General features: G+C 44.3%; 2 protein-coding genes across 9 annotated transcripts in view; one reads left to right on the forward strand and one right to left on the reverse strand.

Annotated features, from left to right (window-relative positions):
* The window catches only part of LOC128702704 (uncharacterized), a 29443-nt gene extending 9484 nt beyond the window's left edge, over nucleotides 1-19959 (forward strand). For 7 of the 8 annotated variants that reach the window (XM_070102026.1, XM_070102027.1, XM_070102029.1 and 4 more), the window contains 6 exons: nucleotides 8247-8357; nucleotides 14440-14589; nucleotides 15041-15115; nucleotides 18308-18537; nucleotides 19042-19240; nucleotides 19568-19959. In XM_070102026.1, coding sequence (XP_069958127.1) covers nucleotides 8247-8357; nucleotides 14440-14589; nucleotides 15041-15115; nucleotides 18308-18537; nucleotides 19042-19240; nucleotides 19568-19651 — 849 coding nt within the window. In that variant the 3' untranslated portion in view covers nucleotides 19652-19959. The remainder of the gene's footprint in view (nucleotides 1-8246; nucleotides 8358-14439; nucleotides 14590-15040; nucleotides 15116-18307; nucleotides 18538-19041; nucleotides 19241-19567) is intronic. The other variant, XM_070102031.1, reaches the window with a different exon arrangement.
* LOC128702732 (integrin alpha-5-like) overlaps nucleotides 19952-23674 on the reverse strand; it is a 64322-nt gene continuing 60599 nt past the window's right edge. The window contains exon 23 of the mRNA XM_070102024.1: nucleotides 19952-22293. Coding sequence (XP_069958125.1) covers nucleotides 22195-22293 — 99 coding nt within the window. The 3' untranslated portion in view covers nucleotides 19952-22194. The remainder of the gene's footprint in view (nucleotides 22294-23674) is intronic.

Consider the following 23674-nt stretch of genomic DNA (forward strand, 5'->3'; position numbering starts at 1 on the left):
GAGAGAAGCGTGTGTTTGTTAAGCAGTAATATTTATCAGTACTGTGATTCCTCAACGCACCATCTTCACGCACTCTGCAATTATAAGGCAAAGTCTGTCTCTCTCTCAGTAGTGTATATACGTTGGGAAGTGTGCATTTCGGCGTATATACAGAGAGATAAGTATGTCTCACTGTATATACGCTCACTTTAATTCCTGTTTTAAGGGTTATTCTTAACGAGTGTGCAGCAAAACTGTGACCTTAATAACTTCTCGTACAGTCGTAAGATTTAAATCTATCAAGATAAACCTCGTGCTTAGGGATGGTGGAGGGGTAAGCCAGCGGAAGGCTTCGGTCAGATGACCAAAAGTTCCAATGGCGGGTCATCATCTGACTAAAACCCGCGTCAGGAAAAACTAGTCCCGTTTCCTGACGAACCTTACCTAACCTAATCGTGCTTAGAGCTTCAAGGAAACCCAGAGAGATTTATATATCAGTCACACTTCCAGGGGTGAGTGGGGGAGGTACCTTGATGCCGGGGAAGGGCTCTTGATCTAGGAACTGCAGCTCTCCTTTTCCTCATCAAACCTCACTACCTCCCATTCCCCATGCGTTGTATGACCCCTGTGGGTTTGGAGCTTCCATTATGACTGTAATACTGATACAAAGCAAGGTCACTGTAATCAACCCAGACGGAGGAACCCAGGAGCTAGACACACACAAATAGGTGAGTGTATACATTATTTCTCTCTCTCTCTCTCTCTCTCTCTCTCTCTCTCTCTCTCTCTCTCTCTCTCTCTCTCTCTCTCTCTCTCTCTCAGAGCTCTGTCAGTAAACAGACTAAAGACTTGTAATTATCCTCTGGAATATATGGCACAATGCCACACAAACATATCTGGAAAATTATTTCGCATAAAAGCCTGCATAAAAAAAGAAAACGAGGGAGGAGGTAAACAATTCAGCTACATAAACTCGCCCACACAAGACGACCAGTGTTCACATCAGTGAGTGTAATAATGTTCAACTTTATATCTCAAACACACACAGTATGAGAAACATACATGTCTAGCAGCAGGTTAGTACTGCCTGACTTTCTGTACATCACACGTAGATGGTAAGCAGTTAGTGGTCTGGGAGGGTATAAATAGAAGTACGTTTTAAGGCTCTTGAAGCCAGGAGTGGGTCTGGTAGCGACCAGTAGGACCAGGAGCTGTGACTCGAACGCTGCAACCATATATAGCTGAGTACACACACACACACAAAAGTTCTCATAAGTCCATCTTTGTATACATCATCAACTGAAAAAGAGCTTTATAGGACTGGGGAGGCAGGGGTTCCAAGAACTAGCGATCAACTGTGTTGTAAATGATTACATGTTGCCATGGAGACAGGTTTGCATCAGTATTTCTCATTTCTCCTGCCAATATTTTCTCATTAGGTCTTCTTATCTCCCATTTTTCCATTCTCTTACCTGTCTGCATCTCTCCCTCCCTTCTCTCCTCTCGTGTCATCGTCTCTACTACACTTAATGTTATTACACGCCATCTTTAATACGTTGTCTAGGTCTCGTTTTATAATTATGTAAAATAATAAAAATCGAGAGGGAACAGATAAGCAGAGTTTATAAACACGAGAGAGAGAGGGAGGGAGGGCGAGGGCGAGGGCGAGAGGGCGAGACTACGAGGAGGCCTTGATGAATCAACCCCCACGACCCATGAGTCAACCCCCACGACCCATGAGTCAACCCTCACGACCCATGAGTCAACCCTCACGACCCATGAGTCAACCCTCACGACCCATGAGTCAACCCCCACGACCCATGAGTCAACCCCCACGACCCATGAGTCAACCCCCACGACCCATGAGTCAACCCACACAACCCATGAGTCAACCCACACGACCCATGAAGCAACCCACACGACCCATGAGTCAACCCCCACGACCCATGAGTCAACCCCCACGACCCATGAGTCAACCCCCACGACCCATGAGTCAACCCACACAACCCATGAGTCAACCCACACTACCCATGAATCAACCCACACGACCCATGAAGCAGCCCACACGACCTATGAATCAACTCGCACGACCCATGAATCAAGACCTACAAATCAACAATTTCCCGGCCTGGCTTGCGTGTTTGGTGACCGAGAATAAACAAACGATTTTTTGTGGAGCACGGAAGGAGAGAGGAAAGGAGAATTGAAGATAGGAGGGGAAAGAAAAGAGGGCAAGGGAATAAGAGTAGATAAAGAGGAGGAGGTGGGGGGGGGGGTAAGCGAGCAGAATAGTAATAGAGGGTGGAAAGAAAGGGAGGGGATAGTGAGAGGTGACCTGGAGTTTACCTGGAGAGAGTTTCGGGGGTCAACGCCCCCGCGGCCCGGTCTGTGACCAGGCCTCCTGGTGGATCAGCGCCTGATCAACCAGGCTGTTGCTGCTGGCTGCACGCAAACCAACGTACGAGCCACAGCCCGGCTGATCAGGAACTGACTTTAGGTGCTTGTCCAGTGCCAGCTTGAAGACTGCCAGGGGTCTGTTGGTAATCCCCCTTATGTGTGCTGGGAGGCAGTTGAACAGTCTCGGGCCCCTGACACTTATTGTATGGTCTCTTAACGTGCTAGTGACACCCCTGCTTTTCATTGGGGGGATGGTGCATCGTCTGCCAAGTCTTTTGCTTTCGTAGTGAGTGATTTTCGTGTGCAAGTTTGGTACTAGTCCCTCTAGGATTTTCCAGGTGTATATAATCATGTATCTCTCCCTCCTGCGTTCCAGGGAATACAGGTTTAGAAACCTCAAGCGCTCCCAGTAATTGAGGTGTTTTATCTCCGTTATGCGCGCCGTGAAAGTTCTCTGTACATTTTCTAGGTCGGCAATTTCACCTGCCTTGAAAGGTGCTGTTAGAGTGCAGCAATATTCCAGCCTAGATAGAACAAGTGACCTGAAGAGTGTCATCATGGGCTTGGCCTCCCTAGTTTTGAAGGTTCTCATTATCCATCCTGTCATTTTTCTAGCAGATGTGATTGATACAATGTTATGGTCCTTGAAGGTGAGATCCTCCGACATAATCACTCCTAGGTCTTTGACGTTGGTGTTTCGCTCTATTTTGTGGCCAGAATTTGTTTTGTACTCTGATGAAGATTTAATTTCCTCATGTTTACCATATCTGAGTAATTGAAATTTCTCATCGTTGAACTTCATATTGTTTTCTGCAGCCCACTGAAAGATTTGGTTGATGTCCGCCTGGAGCCTTGCAGTGTCTGCAATGGAAGACACTGTCATGCAGATTCGGGTGTCATCTGCAAAGGAAGACACGGTGCTGTGGCTGACATCCTTGTCTATGTCGGATATGAGGATGAGGAACAAGATGGGAGCTAGTACTGTGCCTTGTGGGACAGAGCTTTTCACCGTAGCTGCCTCGGACTTTACTCTGTTGACGACTACTCTCTGTGTTCTGTTAGTGAGGAAATTATAGATCCATCGACCGACTTTTCCTGTTATTCCTTTAGCGCGCATTTTGTGCGCTATTACGCCATGGTCACACTTGTCGAAGGCTTTTGCAAAGTCTGTATATATTACATCTGCATTCTTTTTGTCTTCTAGTGCATTTAGGACCTTGTCGTAGTGATCCAGTAGTTGAGACAGACAGGAGCGACCTGTTCTAAACCCATGTTGCCCTGGGTTGTGTAGCTGATGGGTTTCTAGATGGGTGGTGATCTTGCTTCTTAGGACCCTTTCAAAGATTTTTATGATATGGGATGTTAGTGCTATTGGTCTGTAGTTCTTTGCTGTTGCTTTACTGCCCCCTTTGTGGAGTGGGGCTATGTCTGTTGTTTTTAGTAACTGAGGGACGACCCCCGTGTCCATGCTCCCTCTCCATAGGATGGAAAAGGCTCGTGATAGGGGCTTCTTGCAGTTCTTGATGAACACAGAGTTCCATGAGTCTGGCCCTGGGGCAGAGTGCATGGGCATGTCATTTATCGCCTGTTCGAAGTCATTTGGCGTCAGGATAACATCGGATAGGCTTGTGTTAGTCAAATTTTGTGGCTCTCTCATAAAAAATTCATTTTGGTCTTCGACTCTCAGTCTGGTTAGCGGCTTGCTAAAAACTGAGTCATATTGGGACTTGAGTAGCTCACTCATTTCCTTGCTGTCATCTGTGTAGGACCCATCTTGTTTAAGTAGGGGCCCAATACTGGACGTTGTTCTCGATTTTGATTTGGCATAGGAGAAGAAATACTTTGGGTTTCTTTCGATTTCATTTATGGCTTTTAGTTCTTCCCGCGATTCCTGACTCCTAAAGGATTCTTTTAGCTTAAGTTCGATGCTTGCTATTTCTCTGACCAGTGTCTCCCTGCGCATTTCAGATATATTGACCTCTTTTAGCCGCTCTGTTATTCTTTTCCGTGAGGAAAGGAAGTAGTAGAAGGGAGGATAGGACAGGAAATAGAGAGAAGGAAAAGATGAAGAGGGAGGGAGGACATGTTTTGTGTTCCAGTCTCATAATCATATTAATGTTGAACGAAGCAACCCAGGCACACGCAGGGGGAGGGAGGGAGCGAGCGGCAATACAAAAGTAGAATGGAGACTTGAGGATCATAGTACATACTTGAGTAAAATTGGATACATCAGCAATGTGCTGCTTACCTGACCTATAACGCAAGTTATTTCTCCCTGTCATATTCCATCACACAGGAGGGTTACATACAAGGTGTTACCTGGAGTATACCTGGAGGGTGTTCTGAGGATCAACGCCCCCGCGGCTCGGTGTTGAAATGTGTCAGCCTGATCTGGGAGACTTCATTGGTGTCAGCCTGATTTAGACTTCACTGGTGTCAGCCTGATTTGGGAGACTACATTGGTGTCATCCTGATTTGGGAGACTTCATTGGTGTCATCCTGATTTGGGAGACTTCATTGGTGTCATCCTGATTTGGGAGACTTCATTGGTGTCATCCTGATTTGGGAGACTTCATTGGTGTCAGCCTGATTTGGGAGACTTCATTGGTGTCAGCCTGATTTGGGAGACTTCATTGGTGTCAGCCTGATTTGGGAGACTTCATTGGTGTCAGCCTGATTTGGGAGACTTCATTGGTGTCAGCCTGATTTGGGAGACTTCATTGGTGTCATCCTGATTTGGGAGACTTCATTGGTGTCATCCTGATTTGGGAGACTTCATTGGTGTCAGCCTGATTTGGGAGACTTCATTGGTGTCAGCCTGATTTGGGAGACTTCATTGGTATCAGCCTGAGCTGCGAGACTTCAATAAGACAATGAAGATATCGTCAAGTATTCCAGTAAAGGTTCATCAGCTACGACAGCTTCTAAGATTTCCTTCCAGCAGAGCTGCAGTTACTATCGCTTGGGAATTACAATCTCTCAGGATAGCCTATCACACACACACACAAGAAGATATCACAGAGAGGTAACATGCATGCACACGTGTGAGCGTAGCAACAATAAAGCTGACTAAAGAAGGTCGTGGAAGTACAAGTTGTGTGCACCACATCTCGCCAAAAACAGCAGTGTTAGCTGCTACAAACAACGTGGTTTATCTCTGCCACAACACGCAAGAACCACTGTCACCAACACCAGCAGTGACGCTAACATACAGTACATATTTACACTACACCATCAGTGACTGAAACACTATACTTACTAACACTAACCCAGCCTCTTATGTCAGTGTCTATAATTTGACTATGCTTTTCATGTATATATAATTCTAAATAATCACGGTATATGCAAATGTACATTTCCTCTCAGATGGTAATTCCCAAGTATTAGTAATTCCATAATAGTAACTCTAGTTTTATTAAGAACATAATGGCACGGTACCGTGACTAGTCAATAGTCCAAGTCGGACCGAAACGTCATCTTAAGCTTCCTTCTCCAATGTGAGGGTTGTGTGTCCAGTTCTATTTAAAAGGTAAACTCTACAGCTGGTCTAGCTGCTGAATCCATAATGGAAAGCTTGACAATATCCTCATCGTCTTGCTGAAGGCTCGCAAAACAGGCTGACAAGATTTCATTACCTGATGCAGAAAATCCATCCAGTGTGATGGGACATGGCAGGAAACAATAATCTTTTGTTCCCACTATGTAATGACTCTCGTGTAGAATAGTGTGACCAAACAATATGGGTGTTCCCACTATATAACCCTTATATGACGTAGTGTAACCACACAAACTGCAATTGTTTTAAGTTTATTTAGTAAAAATCACCATCAGCACCATCTCCCGGACTGAACAATGACATAAAATAACACACAAGCGAGATTTAACACGTGAAGCAAGGCAATATATCCCACATGTGTTTGCGACCAAAGCATAATGCTCCCACATGTCTAGTGACGTCCCTCTGGCTCCCACATGTCTAGTGACGTCCCTCTGGCTCCCACATGTCTAGTGACGTCCCTCTGGCTCCCACATGTCTAGTGACGTCCCTCTGGCTCCCACATGTCTAGTGACGTCCCTCTGGCTCCCACATGTCTAGTGACGTCCCTCTGGCTCCCACATGTCTAGTGACGTCCCTCTGGCTCCCACATGTCTAGTGACGTCCCTCTGGCTCCCACATGTCTAGTGACGTCCCTCTGGCTCCCACATGTCTAGTGACGTCCCTCTGGCTCCCACATGTCTAGTGACGTCCCTCTGGCTCCCACATGTCTAGTGACGTCCCTCTGGCTCCCACATGTCTAGTGACGTCCCTCTGGCTCCCACATGTCTAGTGACGTCCCTCTGGCTCCCACATGTCTAGTGACGTCCCTCTGGCTCCCACATGTCTAGTGACGTCCCTCTGGCTCCCACATGTCTAGTGACGTCCCTCTGGCTCCCACATGTCTAGTGACGTCCCTCTGGCTCCCACATGTCTAGTGACGTCCCTCTGGCTCCCACATGTCTAGTGACGTCCCTCTGGCTCCCACATGTCTAGTGACGTCCCTCTGGCTCCCACATGTCTAGTGACGTCCCTCTGGCTCCCACATGTCTAGTGACGTCCCTCTGGCTCCCACATGTCTAGTGACGTCCCTCTGGCTCCCACATGTCTAGTGACGTCCCTCTGGCTCCCACATGTCTAGTGACGTCCCTCTGGCTCCCACATGTCTAGTGACGTCCCTCTGGCTCCCACATGTCTAGTGACGTCCCTCTGGCTCCCACATGTCTAGTGACGCCCCTCTGGCTCCCACACGTCTAGTGACGTCCCTCTGGCTCCCACATGTTTAGTAACGACCCCCTGACTGTCTTACAGCTACATGTATATGGTCTGCCTGTAACCCCTCGACTGTTGTAATTCCTCGACTGATGTAATCTCTCGACTGATGTAATCTCTCGACAGTTGTAATTCCTTCGACTGTTGGAATCCCTTCGACTTGTAATCCCTCGACTGTTGTAATCCCTCGACTGTTGGAATCCCTTCGATTTTTAATCACTCGACTGTTGTAATCCTGAATACTTGAAGGATGTTACGGGGGTTAACGCCACTCGGCCAGGTCCATGACCAGGCCGCGCGGTGGATCCAGGTTTGATCAGCCAGGCTGTTAATATTAGGAGAGAGAGAGAGAGAGAGAGAGAAGGGGGGATGAGGGCCTCACTGCTGCCATCTAAGGTTAAGGTTAGGTAAGGTTTGTCAGGGAACAGTACAAGTGTTTCCTGATGCGGGTCTTAGTCATATGATGACCCCACAACTGGAGCTTTCGGTCATCTGACTGAGACCTTCCACTGGCTTACGAGTCCATTCCTTTAAAAATTATGGTTGCTGCTATGTACCAGGTGTCGAGATGATAATCTCCCTGCAGACAGCAGACTTCTTAGAGTAATTATCAAGCCTTAATGACCTTAGATTTATTATTAAATCATGATAATTCAAGACGTTAATGCTTGCCTGCGAGTGATGCTTTGATACCAGCGGGAAATTGCTTAATGAGGCCACTAATTATGCTAAGTTTAAGGTCACGTGTCTTATTATAAGCACTTTTACCTTTGAAAAGGTCGTGAAGGAAGTTGATCAAGCAATTACTGGTAATTAATGGCTATTATGGTTTAAAAATTGTTAAACATTATTTTCATGTATATGCTACGTTATTATTATTTATTATTATTATTATTATTATTATTATTATTATTATTACAGATATAGCATCTTTTTTACTAATAATAACAGACTGCAAAAATCAAATGATGGAACACTGTTCCTTACATACGGTGGACACTGTGCCGTAGGTGTTGCAGGTGGTATCAGTGGTGACCTTTGTAAGAGCATGTGTGTGTTGCAGGTAGTGTCAGTGATCAACAGTGAGGTGTGGCAGGAACAGAGGTTGCCTCACCACCAACACACGTTTCACAACTCAACTCTCGCTAACTTCATCAGGAGGCGACGCAAAGAGGTTGGTGATACTCTCTTGTCTTCTATATTATAATACTTAACTTTTATTAAAATAGCTTTGCATCCCAGATGTACATGCTAATATAATGGACTTGTGCGACTGAAAAAACGGATGTTCACCCCGTAAACTTTCTTCAGCATATCTGCAGTGGTCTGGTGGTTAACGCTCTCGCTTCACACGGTGAGGGTCTGGGTTCGATTCCCAGCCAGAGTAGAAACATTGGACGTGTTTCTTTCAACCTGTTGTCTATGTTCCCCATCAGTAAAATGGGTACCTGGGTGTTAGTCGACTGGTGTGGGTCGCATCCTGGGACACTGACCTAAGGAGGCCTGGTCACAGACCGGGCCGCGGGGGCGTTGACCCCCGGAACTCTCTCCAGGTATCTCTCCAGGTACTCCCTGGAATGCAGGCGGGAGAGATACATAATTGGAAAACCTAGAGGGATGTGTACCAAATTTGCACACGAAAATCACTCCCTGTGAAAGCAAAAGACTCGGCAGACGATGCAACATCCCCCCAATGAAAAGCAGGGGCGCCACTAGTACGATAAGAGAAAACACAATATCAGGGGCCCAAGACTGTTCAACTGCCTCCCAGCATACATAAGGGGAATTACCAGTAGGCCCCTGGCTGTCTTCAAGAAGGCTTTGGACAGGCACCTAAGTCAGTACCTGACCAGCCGGGCTGTGGTTCATACTACAGTTTACGTGCGGCCAACAGTAACAGCCTGTTAGGTAAGACACATATGCAACAGTTAGGTATCTTTATTATGAAACGTTTCGCCTACACAGTAGGCTTCTTCAGTCGAGTACAGAAAAGTTGATAGAAGCAGAAGATACTTGAAGACGATGTAATCAGTCCATCACTCTTAAAGTTTTGAGGTGGTCAGTCCCTCAGTCTGGAGAAGAGCATTGTTCCATAGTATGAAACAATATTGTTTCATACTATGGAACAATGCTCTTCTCCAGACTGAGGGACTAACCACCTCAAAACTTTAAGGGTGATGGACTGATTACATCGTCTTCAAGTATCTTCTGCTTCTATCAACTTTTCTGTACTCGACTGAAGCCTACTGTGTAGGCGAAACGTTTCATAATAAAGATACCTAACTGTTGCATATGTGTCTTACCTAACAACCTGTCGGTATTTTATACCATTTTAATGTTCAGTAACAGCCTGGTTGATCAGGCCCTGATACACCATGAGGCCTGGTCACAGACTGGGCTGCATGGGCGTTAACCCCCAAAACCCTCTCCAGGTATACAGGAGCAGAACTGTGATGGTGGTGTCCCGTCATCAATGCTGTTTGTCATACAGTTCTTAAAACTTCCATTGGTTGCAGAAATGCATGTGTAACTGTTGTGATAGAAACACAGGCCTTATCTCTAGGCTTTATTGAACATAGAATCTTCATAGTACTTCTGCAACAACAAAATATAATGACTAGTACATCTAATAATGGCTTCTACAGGGATGGTGATGTCTTGCATATGTCAAGAGAAAAGTTATAACTACAGGCCACATATTTAAACTCACCATGTAATCTGCATCGGTGATAAATGGATAAAGTAGGAGAGAATCACACACCATATGTTGGTGCCCATGACGCACGCCAAACTGTTGTTGTTGTTAAGGGCCCCTAGAGGTGGTGCAGTATTATCCTGCTGCTGCTCCCCACAGGAGCAGTATCACTACAATCTCCCCCTTCTAAAATATCAGAGACAGTAATCTCCCAAACTGTTAGGTGGGCGACGTACACGTCCCGACCTTCGTAGCCCTTGAGCCTCTTCACCAGGTTCGATATTTTCCAGCGGGGTTTGATTAACTGCTGGAGCAGAATCCTCTATTTCCATAGGGGTAGTCTCAAGGGGCTTTCCAGGAGAAAACGAAGCATCTTTCACATCTATTGGTGTATCTTGAGATTCCACACTAATAGGGATTTCAACTGGGGCTAAATGTCTTGTAGATACTGTAGTCTCTTCACCATTTTGGTAGCGAATGTGGGCGTAATGTGGATTAGCTTGCAGGAGCTCTACCTCTTCCACTAAAGGATCCGTCTTGTTCATCCTACGGTGACTCTTCAGGAGAACGGGTCCAGGATGACATAACCAAGTGGGCACGGAGGCTCCCGTAGAGGAACGACGTGAATAGTTGAGGAGTCTTTCATGAGGGGTTGCATTAGTAGCTGTGCACAGCAGTGATCTAATAGAGTGAAGAGCATCAGGTAGGACAGTTTGCCAGTGTTGAACAGGTAGATTGCGCGACTTTAATGTCATTGTAACTGCCTTCCATATAGTACCATTGAACCGCTCCACTTGACCATTGCCTTGAGGGTTGTAGCTTGTTGTTCTGCTGCAGGCAATACCTTTGCTAGCCAAAAACTCCTGAAGTTCGTTACTCATGAACGAGGATCCCCTGTCTGAATGGATATAAGCTGGCATACCAAAAATAGAGAACAACTGTGAAAGACAACTAATAACAGTTGAAGCAGCCATATTTGCACAGGGGAATACAAAGGGAAACCTTGAATATTCATCTACTATGTTAAGGAAATACCTATTCTGATTTGTGCTTGGTAGAGGTCCTTTGAAATCTATATTCAATCTTTCGAAAGGCTGGGTGGATTTTATGAGATGAGTCTTCTCTGGCTGATGAAAGTTTGGCTTGCACTCTGCACATACTCTGCATGCTCTGATCACTTGTCGCACATCTTCCACTGAGTAGGGCATGTTCTTTGATTTGACAAAATGGTACAGTCGTGTAACTCCTGGGTGACACAAAGCCTTGTGGAGAGCTGAGAGTGATTGCAAATCATGACATGCTGCTCCACAGTGGGACCTAGAGAATGCATCAGGTGAGATGTTCTCTTGACCCGGTCGGTACAGAATATCAAAGTCATAACACGATAGTTCCATCCTCCAGCGTAATATCTTGTTATTCTTTATCCTACTTTTGTGCCTCTTGTCGAACATATACATCACGGACCGTTGGTCAGTCCTTATGGTGAAATGTCTACCAGTTAAATAATGCCTCCAGTGGCGAACTGCTTCTATGATGGCCTGGGCTTCCTTTTCTACAGCAGCATAACATTTCTCTGATCCTTGAAAAGTTCTCGAAAAGAAGGCTACTGGTCGTCCTGCCTGAGATAAGACTGCAGCAATGGCAATGTCAGATGCATCCGTTTCCACTTCGAATGGTAGGGACTCATCAATGGCTTGAACTACTGAGTTTTCAATGTCCTGTTTGAGAGTATGGAAAGCGGCTTCTGCTTCCTTTGTCACAGGAAATGTGGTAGCACTCAATGGGCAGACTTTACTTGAATAGTTGTAGATCCATTGTGAGTAATAAGCAAAGAGACCAAGAGTTCTTCGGAGTGACTTTTTGTCTTGAGGCATTGGAAGTTCCCGTAGAGGTCGTAGTCGTTCAGGGTCTGGGAATATTGAACCTCCTTCCACTACATAACCAAGGATGCTAAGCCTTTTAGTTGAAAAAGTGCACTTTTCCTCATTGTAACTGATATTTTTCTTCTTGGCGGCTTCCAAAAACTTATCAAGGTTTGCATCATGTTCCTCCTGGGTCTTGCCACAAATGGTAACATTATCTAAATACGCGTAAGTTCCCATGAGTTGCTCTTCCTGAATGAGTGAATCCATAATTCGTTGGAAGCAGGCTACCCCATTGGTGACTCCAAAAGGGACTCTGGTAAACTGATACAGGCCATCACTAGCCTGAAACGCTGTGTATGGTTTATCTTCATTCCTTATAGGGACTTGATGATAGGCACTCTGCAGATCAATTGTGCTAAACACGTAGTACTGAGCAATTTTGTTCACTGTATCGTCAATTCGAGGTAGAGGGTACCCATCAAGAAGTGTAAATTTGTTGATTGTCTCAGAGTAATCGATAGCCAGTCTCCGTTTCCTATAACCATCTTTAACAACAACAACCTGTGCACGCCAAGGGGAATCACTCGGTTCTATAATACCCTCCTTCAGCAGCCTCTGAATTTCTTTCTCAATGAACATCCGATCCTCATAAGAATAGCGGCGTGACTTAGCTGATATAGGATGGCAATCCGCGGTAAGATTTGCAAACAGCTTTGGTGGGTCTACCCTTAAAGTGCTAAGTCCACAGACAACAAGAGGAGGCAGTTCACCTCCATATGTTAAGGTGACACTACCATGCAGCTTCTGAAAGTCCTGACCAAGGATAACATCAGAGCACAGTTGTGGCAGAATAGCTAAATGTACATCTTGATAATCCTTTCCATTAACTCTGAGATTTACCTTACAAAACCCTAAGGTCTGAATAGAGAGAGATGTTGATGCCATGGAAACGGTACCTGATGAGTGATGTAGAGTCAAGGAGAGCCGTTTAACTAAGTCAAGGTTGATGAAACTCTCTGAGCTGCCACTATCAATAAGACCATCTACTTCTGTTCCTTTGATGAATACTTTCACAACTGCCTTTGACAGTGAATTTGGAGTAGCCGCAGAAGTCACTGTTGCTAGAGTCGCATGATCACTGGAATGTGTGGAGGCACTAGCTCTTGTTGATGCATTAGCACGACATACTTTAGCAAAGTGACCTTTCTTGTGGCATTTATGGCACATTGCTTCACGAGCAGGACACTTTGGACGTGGATGTCTTGAAAAACCACAAAAGAAACACACCGTACCTGCTGCTGCTGTCACTGAGGCAGGTTCCCCAGTAACTTCATTGCAAGAGTCTTGGTCAGGAATTGCAGCACTTACCACTCGAGAAGGCTGAGTGGTACTGTATACTTCAGAATTCTTCTGGGCTGAATCTAGAGCTCTTGCCTGGTCAAAGGCAGCGGCTAAGTCGAGAGTTTTATTCTCCAATAAACGCTGCCTTATTATTGGTGATTGCAGGCCACTGATAAAAGCATCCCTGATGGACTCTTCACAATACTGAGCAGCTGTCACTGCTTGGAAGTGACAGTCCTTACCTAAAATTTTCAGTGCTTGAAAGTATTCCTCTAAGGACTCATCAATCTGCTGGCGGCGAGTTGCAAGGCGATAGCGTGCAAAGATTTCATTTGTAGGTTTAATATACTGAGACTTGAGGGTTTTGATAGCATCTTTGTAGGTATTACACTCAGAAATAGCCTCATATATCTTAGGTGACACAAAATTGATGAGCAGACTTAGTTTATCTAGATCTTCTTTAGGAAGGGCTCCCAAGAAGTTTTCGAAAGTCTTAAACCAGTGCTTCCATTCCTGAGCAGCCATTGATAAGCTGGGGTCACAGTCTAGCCTCTCAGGTTTCAGTAAACGCTCCATGTTGTGATGTAGTCTAGCGCAGGATCACCACCAGGTAGCCCAGGATTCTATGTTCAATAAATTGTTGTGATAGAAACACAGGCCTTATCTCTAGGCTTTATTGAACATAGAATCTTCATAGTACTTCTGCAACAACAAAATATAATGACTAGTACATCTAATAATGGCTTCTACAGGGATGGTGATGTCTTGCATATGTCAAGAGAAAAGTTATAACTACAGGCCACATATTTAAACTCACCATGTAATCTGCATCGGTGATAAATGGATAAAGTAGGAGAGAATCACACACCATATGTTGGTGCCCATGACGCACGCCAAACTGTTGTTGTTGTTAAGGGCCCCTAGAGGTGGTGCAGTATTATCCTGCTGCTGCTCCCCACAGGAGCAGTATCACTACAGTAACATTGTAGATTCAAACCCGTGAAATCCGACAACGAAGCTAAGAATATCTGAACCTGTCTCTGATAACATATACATATATACATTCACCATAACTAACCTATTCCATATATGTCTTGCCTGAAGTATGGAGACATCAATTCAATTGGCCTTCTAAACTACAGCATCCCCATTCCCTACCTCTCCTTCAGAGTACTGACACTACACTTTCCAGCTTCAGACTCAGGTTTGGCTGGTCACTATTCCTGAATCATTTCATGAATGTTACCTTGTTCTCACTCGAACAACATTTGTCTTCACTCTCGTTAAACACACTCCTTGTTCATCACATCCCGCCCATCTGTTGCGCTTACTAACCCAGCCACACTTTCCAACAGATGGCGATCATCCGTCGCTTCGAGATGGTAGAGGATCAGGTGAAAGCCAAGGACCCGACCTTGGCAGAGAACCTGCAGCGCCTTCGTCAGGATCACCTTGCTTATACCGCCACCTGGTGCAGGTTCAAGTACCACCCCAGACTCCTCAAGGTCAGTGTATGTTTATATATGTACATTCATGTATATAATAAAATAGGGACCGTAGGAGTAAGGGAAGGAACAAACGAGTTTGGGGAAGGAAATAAGGCTTTCATTCTGAAGTCCTTTTATTCTCTTGAAGGCTCTGGCTCTCCCAACATCACCAGGGTGCTATTTATATATAAGTGTACCTCTGTACATATTGCTACCACCACTGTAAGTACCGTTCCTATATACTAATATATATATATATATATATATATATATATATATATATATATATATATATATATATTATATATATATATATATATAATTTATTTATTTATAGGTACCAATGCTGTGTCAGGGTACCTCCCTTGTACATGAGCTTCCCACTATCTATACAAGGTTACTACTGCCACTATATCTAAGGGTCACCTCAGGTTTCCAAGTGTTTTATTAACCTTAGTTGTGTTTTCAGGAAGATAGTATTAAAGAGGACGAAGCGGAGGAGGAAGAGGAAGAGACAAATGAGGAATTAGAAGAATTATTACAGGTAGGGCCACTGCTCAGAGGGCATGCGTGTATGTGCTCACCTATATGTAATGTAGTTGCAGCGGTTGATTCACAGCTCCTGTGTACTCGCCTGTTTGTGGTTGCAGGGGTCAAGTTACAGCTCAGGAGCTGTGGCAGAGCCAGCACCCAGACTCTTCACTGGGCACTACTAGGTTCACTCTCTCCCTGCTCCATGAGCTTTGTCATATCTCTTCTTAAAGCTCTGTATGCATCCTGCCTCTACTACATCACTCTCCAGATTGTTCCACTTCCTGACAACTCGGTGGCTTAAGAAATACTTCTTAACATCCCTGTGACTTATCTGAGTTTTCAACTTCCAGTTGTTGCTGTGCCCAATCTCTGAAACATCCTATCACTATCCACCATGCCAATTTCTCTCAGTATTTTATATGTCGTTATCATGTCCCCCCATCTCTCCTGTCCTCCAGTGTCAGGTCAATTTACTATAACCTCTCCTTGTAGGACATATCCCTTAGTTTAGGGACTAGTCTTGTTGCAAACCTTTGCACTTTATCTAATTTCTTGACAGTGTTGACCTGGTGTGGGTTCCATACTGGTTCCGCATACTCGAATGTGGGCCTGACATACACTGTGTACAGAGTCTTGAATAATTCCTTACTCAAGGGTCAAACTGCAATTCTTAGGTTTGCCAGGCACCCATATGCTGCAGCAGTTATTTGGTTGATGTGCATCTCAGGAGACTGACTTACTAAAACTTAACCTTGAGGGCTGGTCATACCTACTTCATTTGGTTATTACTTTGATGAATAAGACACTTGTGCAATACTTGCTTCAGTTGAATATAAGTGGTGTAATACTGGATGCAGTAGAGGCAATAGAAAGGTCATTTTGAGGCCCTCATCCCTTAACTTGGTTGCACATTTGTCTTGTTCATCAGCTTTGTCGTATTGTATATCATTAATTTGTTAATGCAGTAATTACAGTTAATGCATTAACAAATCCATGAACTGTAATTATTGTAATAATGATATACAGTACAGTACTGACAAGTAGAAGGGTAAAACACATGCACCAGTAAAGACACAACTGTTGTACATGTCTTAATCTCTCATAATATTTCTTTAAATAATTTTTTATTATTAACACATCGGCCAATTCTCACCAAGGCAGGGTGGCCAGAAAAAGAAAAACTTTCATCAGCATTCACTCCATTACTGTCTTGCCAGAGGGGTGCTTTACACTACAGTTATAAAACTGCAACATTAACACCCCTCCTTCGGAGTGTAGACACTGTATTTCCATCTCCAGGACTCAAGTCTGGCCTGCCAGTTTCCCTGAATCCCTTCATAATTGTTACTTTGCTCACACTCCAACAACACATCAAGTATTAAAAACCATTTGTCTCCATTCACTCCTATCAAATACACTCACGCACGCTTGCTGGAAGTCCAAGCCCCTCGCACACAAAACCTCCTTTACCCCCTCCCTCCAACCCTTTCTAGGCCAACTCCTACCCTGCCTTCCCTCCACTACAGATTTATACACTCTCGAAGTCATTCTGTTTTGTTCCATTCTCTCTACATGTCCAAACCACCTCAACAGCCCCTGCTCAGTCCTCTGGATAATAGTTTTGGTAATCCCACACCTCCTAATTTCCAAACTACGAATTCTCTGCATTATATTCGCACCACACATTGCCCTCAGACATGACATCTCCACTGCCTCCAGCCTTTTCCTCACTGCAACATTCATCACCCATGCTTCACACCCATACAAGTGTTGGTACAACTATGCTTCCACGGACAAAGTTCTTTGTCTCCACAGACTCCTAAGTGCATCACTCACCCTTTTTCCCTCATCAATTCTATGATTCACCTCATCCTTCATAGACCTATCTGCTGACACGTCCACTCCTAAATATCTGAATACATTCACCTCCTCCATACTCTCTCCCTCCAATCTGACATCCAGTCTTTCGTCACCTAATCTTTTTATCCTCATAACCTTACTCTTTCCTATATTCACTTTTAATTTTCTTATCTTACATACCCTACCAAATTCATCCACCAACCTCTGCAACTTCTCTTCGGAATCTCCCAAAAGCACAGTGTCATCAGCAAAGAGCAACTGTGACAACTCCCACTTTGTGTTTGATTCTTTATCTTCTAACTCCATATCTTTTGCCAAGACCCTCGCATTCACTTCTCTTACAACCCATCTATAAATATATTGAACAACCACAGTGACATCACACATCCTTGTCTAAGGCCTACTTTTACTGGGAAATTATCTCCCTCTCTCCTACATACTCTAACTTGAGCCTCACTATCCTCGTAAAAACTCTTCACTGCTTTCAGTAACCTACCTCCCATACCATACACCTGCAACATCTGCCACATTGCCCCCCATCCACCCTGTCATATGCCTTTTCCAAATCCATAAATGCCACAAAAACCTCTCTACCCTTATCTAAATACTGTTCACCTATATGTTTCACTGTAAACACTTGGTCTACACACCCCCTACCTTTCCTAAAGCCTCCTTGTTCATCTGCTATCCTACTCTCCTTCTTACTCTTAATTCTTTTAATAATAACTCTACCATACACTTTACCAGGTATACTCAAGAGATTTATTCCCCTATAATTTTTGCACTCTCTTTTATCCCCTTTGCCTTTATACAGAGGAACTATGCATGCTCTCTGCCAGTCCCTAGGTACCTTACCCTCTTCCATACATTTATTAAATAACACCAACCACTCCAAAACTATACCCCCACCTGCTTTTAACATTTCTATCTTTATCCCATCAGCCTTACCCCCTTTCATTCTACCCACTGCCTCACGAACTTCCCCCACACTCGCAACTGGCTCTTCCTCACTCCTACAAGATGTTATTCCTCCTTGCCCTATACACAAAATCACAGCTTCCCTATCTTCATCAAGATTTAACAGTTCCTCAAAATATTCCCTCCATCTTCATATTTTTTCTCTCTCAGGACAGGATGAAAAGCCAACCATAATTTATTTTTGTTACATTCATGAGGGCGCTAAACTCGCAGGGGTCACATAGTGTCTGTGGGGGAAATGGTAAGCATTCAGGTTTGTCCCAAGGAGAGGGAGGACAGCTCCACTTCCATGGATCAAGAGCCCTCCTTGGTATCAAATCATGCCCCTTCTTGAAGAGATTGACTAACTGGTGTTTGCCTGCAGGTGGACCCCAGCCACCCCCAGAACACCACCGGTCCTCGCCTCAACCTCATCTGGAGGGAGAGACTGGAGGTGTCAGAGAAGGAGCGGCTGCAGCGACTCCAGGAGTTAGAGGATGCCAGGGAAGCCTTCAGGAAGGAGATGGAGAAGTCGCTGAAGAGCAACCCCAGCACAGGCAACAGCAGACTCTTCCAGACCCCTAAAGGCAGGGGACTGGGCACAGTCTCCAGCAGGTGGGTGCTGTATTATTACATTATTAGTAGTATTAGTATTATAAAATAATAAGCAATAAGCCCAAAAGCAGTAAGGTGGACAAATATGTGGGTGGCAATGGTTGGATTTGCAAAGAACTTGCCAAGTATGGGCCAGTAGACCTACTGCAGTGTTCCACCATAATTATGCAGTCCCTGGGGAATGGGAGGCAATCAGGAGTGACCTGGGGGATGGTAATTACCTAGACGAATTTGCAGATTTAAGTGTTAAAGCTAGGGGCATCCCCCATCACCTCTTCTAAGAATATCTCTCTATTTATACATCACAAGTGGTTTAAAAAACAGAGTAAACCCTAAGACTTGTTAGAAAAATGTTTTTCTTCTAGGACCTTCATCACTTCAAACATAACTCAGTGCTAGTGTTTGCTCACATCTTGTAAACCACTTATGTGTATCTAGTAACTATACTTCCCCCTCCTTCAGCTGTATAGGCTGATTCAGTCATCTCTTCACCTACTCCCACAGGCTCCAGGGAAGAAGACGACCCTCGGCTATTTCGAAGGCATTGAATGAAGGATCCGTCATTGAGGATTTCACCTCAGCTTCCTCTGGTCTCCCGACCTTCAGCTCCGCTCTCAGGAGGGGCTCCCTTCCCCCGCCTTACTCTGCCCTTCAGAGGTCAGAAAGGATCTCTATGCAGGATTACAAAAAATCTAAAGTCAAGGTTTGTCTACTTTTATCTTTGTATATAGGTAAATTAAAAAAAAGTTATAATAAAATTACATATACATTTTAATTTAGGAAAGATATAGGAATATTCTGCTTTGACAATAGTTATAGAAGAGTGGAACACACTGCTGAATAATTGCTGGAGTAACTTTAAGATTAAAAAATGCAGACTTGGAAATGGGAGATAATCAGGCTTGATACAAGAAAGAGACGACTCAATTTTTTTCTATCCAGAACCACTCGTCAGCATCAAGGAAGCTGCCTTGATGAACAATAGTTCTTGTCTATATTTGTAACTAAGAAGGTACTCTCTTCCTGGCAGGCAGTCACCAAGGTCAAACCTTTCAACTTTGATTCCTCCAGTAAAAAGCACAGTTGTACTGTTCACTACCACTTCCATCACTAGCCCTGGGCCTTGATCCCACACCTGTACCACTGCTGCCTTATATAACTTCAAGAGCAGGTATGCTAGGGCACAGTATGCCAGGAGTTGGTAAATTCAGGGGAATTTTGAAGAGGCAGGGCCAAGAATACTCTCTCAGCCCAACAAACAACTTGCTGTAGCACCTGAGAGATTACTGCTTCATCTGTCATTGGTAAAATTAATAACTAGTATATGTACTTGCTATAATTGCCATAACATTCCTTTTAATACACAGATATTTTTGCTACTGGAAAACTTGTGAAGGTTATTAAAATACATGCATAGGTTTGTGATTTCTTTCATTGAGGAAGTGCTACACCTGTGGGAGTCATACAACACCTAATTATTATTATCAAGGGGGATACAACACCTAAGCACATGACACCTGAACAAGTGACATCACTCCCTGTGGATTATTTAAACCACTGTGATACTAGAGTTCGGCAGGGAAGTGTCCTTGGTCCCCTGCTCTTCCTCATATACATCAATGATCTTCCAACACCTGAACCCCATTCTCTTTGCTGACGACACGACTTATGTCATTTCTCACCCTAATCTTGCCACCCTCAACACCATTGTTAACGAGGAGCTGATCAAAATATCGACTTGGATGACAGCCAATAAACTTATGCTTAACACTGACAAAGCCTACTATATTATGTTTGGTAGCAGAGCAGGAGTTGCGCAAATTAACATTAAGATCGACAGCACTCTAATTGCCAGATATAATGAGGGCAAATTCCTAGGCCTATACCTCGACAACAACCTGAATTTCAGCACCCATATCCAACACATAACCAAAAAAAGTATCCAAAACGGTTGGGATCCTCTCCAAGATACGATACTATGTGCCGCAAAATGCCCTTCTCACACTATACCACTCGCTGATTTATCCATACCTCACCTATGCTATTTGTGCTTGGGGGATCAACTGCAGCAATACACCTAAAGCCAATAAAAACCCAACAAAAAGCTGCAGTAAGAATAATCACTAAATCCCATCCCTGGCAACTCCCCCCCCCCCTCTTCATAGATCTAAACTTACTCCCTGTTCAGTACATCCACACTTACTACTGTGCAATCTACATCTACAGGACCTTAAATTCCAATATTAACCTTGACCTAAAATGCTTTCTTGATAGTTGTGACAGAACCCACAGGCATAACACCAGACACAAACATCTCTATGACATTCCCCGTGTCCGACTAAACCTTCACAAAAATTCAATGTATGTGAAAGGCCCTAAAATCTGGAACACCCTACCTGAAAACTCTAGAACTGCAGACACATTCAAAACAACCATTAGAAAACATCTTATCCCTGATACACCCTGTCAACTAATTACACAAATACCACCTGGTGGTTCACACTTACATTCACTCACCCATTTGACAATAAACAGAAATATCAAACTCAATCTTAAAATAATGAATCCTAACTAGTCATAAGTTGGCCTGTGATATTCCAATACTGAAACTATGTAGTGTGCCAAAACAAAAGCATTCACATTCCTAAACTCACAAACTAGTATTTAGTCACTTAGCCATAATACCAACTTACCTCATAATTTGTAATATTTTAAAATTAAGAATTAATCTAAGTCTACCCAAAATGCCTAGCCATGCTAGGTGTTCTAGTGGCCCCCTGTGTAATTAGTATTTTACTACATGTAAACCACACAATAACCAAATTCTGTAAACTCAGCACTGTAATCCTTATAGAGAATAAACTTTGAACTGTCAGGCAGGCAAAATATTGCGCTATAAAGACTCGATTGCCATGGGGTTTTTACCAATCATTATCAGCCTCCAATGAGAATTTAACATGAAAGATTAAAAATAAAGTGTCTGCTAAATATTATGATAAATTTGAGCCTTCCTGGGGAAGTCCTAAACTTGTAGGAGTCATTGTTGTGCAGTTTCAGTCATACAGTGCCTGGAGGAAATGGAGGCATTGAGGTTTGATCCAAGGAAAAAGATGGTAACTATTTCTTTGGATCAAGAACCTTTTAGTAGCATTAAAGCACTGTTTTTTAAGGACTCTGTTATCTGATAGTTGTCTTTTTACTGAGATGAAGAAATCAGTCAGCATGAATTGGCTTATTCACCAAACAAATCATGGAATGCCACTAAGTGCAAGGAAAAAGTAGATTATTATTATAATAAAAAAAGAAGCGCTAAGCCACAAGGACTGAGGAAAAAGTAGAACCATGGTCATTTACAGTGGTTTTGCCTCCTTCCTTGTTGCACTTAGGTGAATAGGATCATGGAATGCCACTAAACAAATCAAAGTGAATACCAAGCTAAGTACTGCAGGTCATCCCAACGTCTTGCCCTGAAGGGCAGGTGTTTTAGTCCCCCCTCCTCCCCACTTACTCTTAAGACCATATAAAGGGTGAAGAATAATGCTGTCTCAAACCACTGGTTCTCTGGAGGAGGGCTGAGAACCCTTCCACTATACCACTGACTTTTGATGTTATAAACACAGTACATCAGATTCTGACAGTTAATTGGTTGTGAGACTCCTACTTATCCTCTCCAACTTCCTCTGTGTATGAAATGTCTTCTTGTTCTCTTCGCATTCTTCTGTGTGTATTCAGCAACTTCCTCTTGAAGAACCCCATCTAGAAAGATATACAAGTGATAACTGCACAAAAAATATTAAAACTATTGAGCAAAGAAATAATTTCAAGGGTTTTATCTCCTTGGCGTGGTGAAGAGGCTCTTGGTCTGAGGAATTAGCCCTGTCGGTCTTCTTCCTCAGACCGAACCTAATTACCCCCCATTCTCCCCTCCCCTATCCCATCCTCCCCTTTTTCCATTCCTCCTCACCCCTCCCTTTTGCCCTTCCTCTTTTTGGCCTTTGGGATTTCTCCCACAGGCGTGCTAGTTCCTAGGTAGGGGAAAGGACACCGGGGTCCATCCCATTCCGTTGAGGTTCTTGGCAGTGGCGTAGTTTGCCGTGGAATCTGGATTGCCTGGGGATGTCCCAATCCCTCTCCTGTATCCCGGAGTAGCTTTGGGTGTCTTTCGGGCGACGGGTGTATCTCTGGAAGCCACCTTTCGGATCCCGGGGGTGGTGGCCGAAGGAGGTATGCTTTGTGGCGGATATCCGGCCGCCCTCTCTTTTGTCCTCCAAGGTAGCTCGGCAGATGTGAGGTTGCTATCCCGGATTGCTGGTTTACTGGCATGAAGGGTAGGGTATGGCACGGGTTCCATGCTGCATCTGCGCTACTAGCGGTGCTGAGGTCCTCTTGGGCGCGGAGGGAGATTTCCGGCCCTTTCATTCCTCCTGGGAACTATTCCTCCCCACTCCCCCCTTTTTTTATTCTTTTTTTTTATTTTTCTTTTCTTTTCTTTCTTTTTTTTCTTAAAAACAAAAAGCAAAGGAGTAACCTAACCATGGCAGCCCTAGTCCATGAACCCACTACCCCCGGGCCCCTTCTTGATACCGCACCCCATTCTGACCCTGCCTTGTGTTTAGACCACTCTTCGGACACTCCTGATGCCCCTGTACCTCTTGCTGGTGCTGTTTCCTCACCCGCTTCAGGTACCGGGGCTTCGACTGACTCCTTCGATTTGTCTGAACTCCGCTCTCCTTTGACTATGCTTCCGGCTTCTCCCTCTACAGCTGTATAGTCCTTGTGGCTTAGCGCTTCTTTTTGATTATAATAATAATAATTCTCCCTCTACGGTACGGCAATTTTCGAATCGCCCGCCCATTTCACGCCGGACCAACTCCGGTCCTACTCCTAAACGCCAACGTCAATCTCCTGATGATGCTGCTTCGTTACCTTCCCATTCTACTCGGAAAAGACTGACACGTCAAGCACTCCCTCTCCACGCTCAGTTTTGGACCACACAGTGGACTAAATTCTTTACTTTAAGACCGACTTCTGCCTACCTTTCTGACCATAGTATTGGCAAAGCGCTCCTGCGTCATGTTGGTAGAGATATTTCATTTCATGATCTCAAGAGCAGTATGCGCATCATCACTGTCCAGAA

Source organism: Cherax quadricarinatus, chromosome 79 (genome assembly GCF_038502225.1).
Source record: "Cherax quadricarinatus isolate ZL_2023a chromosome 79, ASM3850222v1, whole genome shotgun sequence".
Taxonomy (NCBI): Eukaryota; Metazoa; Arthropoda; class Malacostraca; order Decapoda; family Parastacidae; genus Cherax; species Cherax quadricarinatus.